Raw genomic sequence first — 3,381 nt, forward strand, 5'->3', positions numbered from 1 at the left:
TTCAGCAGGGGAGAACTCAGACAGGGCTGACAACACTGCTTTGAGATTTCAGTACAGCAGAGGTAATGTTGCCAGCTCACTACAGGAAGTTGCTCACTGGATTTCTGGCATATAAACTGGTATCTGTCCTTGCAGAATTTCTAAAGCGATAAACCAATGGAAAATGAGCATGTATTGCAATTGGTGCATACTGAATATGTTTTATTTTTTGCACAGACATACACATAAAAAACTGCAGTCCACTTCTCAAATGCATAAATTGCTGTGTTACCAATCTGTACCTTGGTAGCATTGAAGTATACAATATGCTAGAACACAATATCACACAGATATCAAGCATTTGCATTACAGCAGGCAAGCATCAGAGGTACATAATTAGTAATATGAGTTTGTGAAGATGCCGTTTACCTCCCATGTTTATGAGCCCCAAAATAGACCAGACTTGGGTATGTGAGCCTTATCTACAGGGAACTATTAGTTCCTGAATGTCCCGTTATCCAGTGACAGCTAAGGGATGTGGGAATTGAACTGACACTTTAGCTGTTGGGCACAAGTTGCTCGAGTCTTGGGTACTCTGTACAAGCCTTCCAAAAAAAAAACACTATAGCCTCAGCTTTATGAAATGAGCTTTGTATAAATAGCTTACAGAATGAGCCTATTTCATTTTTTTGGCTTATCTCTGCCTTTCGTTCTCAGTTCTGTTAGTTCATGTATTAGTGATCGGGGTGGATTCCCCTTGGGGAAGGGTGGGATAATCAAACGTTCACTGCACTCAGCTAAATAAGGCATTCTTCTTGTAGTAACTTTCTTTAGAAAACACTCAGCAGCTCCAGTCATTGAATAGCAGTGTAGAAGCCAGTGTAGCTCAGGCTGTACCTGTCCTCCATGGTGGTAACCTATGTGGGTGAAGCACCTGTGTTTATATTAGCTTCCTAGGAACAGCCTCAGCATCACTCATATTCTGGCTCTCTAGCAGCGGGAGACAAATGAATCCGTGGAAAACTGAGCCTGCGTCTTTAGCTGTGTCTTCACTGCTACGATTTACTTATTGGTGCATATGACTGAGTACTGCTTGTGCTGTGTCTACACAGATGGACCCCATCCACAAACCTATGATGAGCCCTAACTTTGGAGTTCCACTTATCAAGACAAAACGACCGGTCATTTCCTGCAACGTGTGTCAGATCCGCTTTAACTCCGAGGTAAGTGATTCCAGTCACTCCTAGAAAGTGTTGAGCTCCGGAACTGGATTATATTCAGAATGTCTTTATCCAGGGAGCTATTTGTGCAGATGTTTTTGGGTAAACCTGCCAGAAAGCTGTTCCGTGCAGCCTTCTATATGTATTGCCATACTTTCCTCTTAATGTAGTAAACTGTATTCTTGATGCTGTGCCTTTCCTCTGCAGCCAAATGTGGGATACCCCCTCTATATGTTTATTATCTATTCCTAGTCACACAGCATGTCTAAAAAAAGTTTAAATAATAAATATGTTATATATATATATATTTATATTTTAGATGGCAGGAGTATACATAGGACTCTACAGGCAGCTTCAAGTGGTTGGAATAGATGCAGTGAGTTGATAAGAGAATGACTGAGGGAAAGTTTTTAAAAAGTTTATTAACATACAATGTCTTCAGGTCTTTAACCCTTTGTTAGGATAGGCAGTCCTTCTAATCTAGTGTTCAAGCAGGGGCGTCCCGAAGCCAGGTGTCCCTCGATCTCCAGACCGGGTGACACCCCGCTGTGTCGTCATCGCACGTGCGCAATGACGACATTGCGCATGCGTGGCCATCTGATGGACGCCGACAGAGAGACGAGGGGACGTTCACCCGGCGGCATGAGGTATGCCGCAGGGTCCCCTCCTCTCTCCTGACACCGTCGACCTCTCGTTCCAAAAGTAGGTGTTATCCCAATTTGGCTGCAAAAGTGGAAATACAATTTAAGCAAAGGCGCTTTAAAGTTCAAAGCCTGAATGGTAAATATGCAAGTTAGCATCATATAGTTGTCTAGCCCAGTGGGGCTACCCCTTGTGCTTGTTTTGTCCAGGGAGCTAAAGTAACAGAGTTATATTCATCCAAAACATGATCCCAGCTTGTTCCTATATTGTTCCCTTCAGTTTGCCTCCTCCTCCGCTCCAGCGATGGAATTACAGTGTATAGGTCATGATGACCGAAAACCGGCAGAGCAGGTGGGGGAACGAGGTTGAAGGGAACAGTCTAGGAGCCAGCCCGGATTGTCAATCATGTCCCTAGACAAAACAAGCCCCACTGACAAGATCAGGATCCCTTTGCCCGGAGTTTTTCTTTACTGTTGAAATATGTATCTAAATCAAAATGTACATATATGATGCATTCTGTGACATGCATTTACACAGCAGTTTTTTTCTGAGTCCCCTGCTGTAGTTGTTTAGTTTTATTACCCGTTGGTCCTGCTAATTGATCCTTCATTTTTTCACTTTCAGCAGAGTGACAACACTGTTTGTTCTGCAGTTAAATCTCTTATCAGCATTTTCACCCTGTGGACAGGGTAATCTTAGATGGACATGTATTTTTAAACGGAGGGGCATGTATATTCAAAATTTAGCTTCAGTGTACTTAGCTTCCCTCCAGTGATGCAATCTCCTTTACCAGCAGCTCCATCTTTGCTCTGACTTTTTCAGAGTTTGTTGTCTTTTTCCATTATTATTATTATACAGGATTTATATAGCGCCAACAGTTTGCACAGCGCTTTACAATCTTTATTGGCAGGCCAAGAATGATATAAATTCTGCTCAAGGGCACAGGAATTCTCAGTGCATGATGAGAATATACACTTGTGCATGCTGGCCGGAAATAGGGGAGCTTTTATTGCAGAAGAGACATTTAAAAAGCCAAAAATGTTTCTATACCTCTTTAAAGTGATCTTGCACCCAGACTGCACACTAACGTATTTACATATTCTTAACAAACCATAAAAAAATAGTTTTGTTCTTATTCCAAAGCTTCTTGTATTGTTGTATTTGACATTCTATAGAGGAGCACAGATAGTGCTCACCGGAGTTGTTATTTAACATGGTGATTTTTTTTTTTTTTGCTAGAGTGCTTTGCTTTATTGAAATCAGATTTAATTATATGTAAGTGGTGATATAGACTTGTGCGCCTGCCAAGAATTGTATGTGTGCCCAGCTCAGCAATAGCCTGTACATACAATGCAAATTAATTGTGGCAGACCCATATCTCTGCCTGACTGATTCACATCTAATCCGCCTTTGCTAGGTCTAGTTAACTGTCCTGCTTATGGAACAGCTGTCTTAACAGCTGGGCTGCTTCAAATGATATTTTAGCTCCCCGCACCCAGCCAGAGGGGGGGGGGGGGGCGTAAAAAGGGGGGGGGGGACC

General features: G+C 42.4%; 1 protein-coding gene across 2 annotated transcripts in view; it reads left to right on the forward strand.

Annotated features, from left to right (window-relative positions):
• The window catches only part of ZNF385A (zinc finger protein 385A), a 185,728-nt gene that overhangs the window by 127,055 nt on the left and 55,292 nt on the right, over nt 1-3,381 (forward strand). For both annotated transcript variants that reach the window (XM_018568985.1, XM_018568992.1), the window contains one exon: nt 1,092-1,202. In XM_018568985.1, the coding sequence (XP_018424487.1) occupies nt 1,092-1,202 (111 nt within the window). The remainder of the gene's footprint in view (nt 1-1,091; nt 1,203-3,381) is intronic.

The sequence above is a fragment of the Nanorana parkeri genome, unplaced genomic scaffold (assembly GCF_000935625.1).
Source record: "Nanorana parkeri isolate BGI_ZX_2015 unplaced genomic scaffold, ASM93562v1 scaffold33, whole genome shotgun sequence".
In the NCBI taxonomy this organism is placed as follows: domain Eukaryota; kingdom Metazoa; phylum Chordata; class Amphibia; order Anura; family Dicroglossidae; genus Nanorana; species Nanorana parkeri.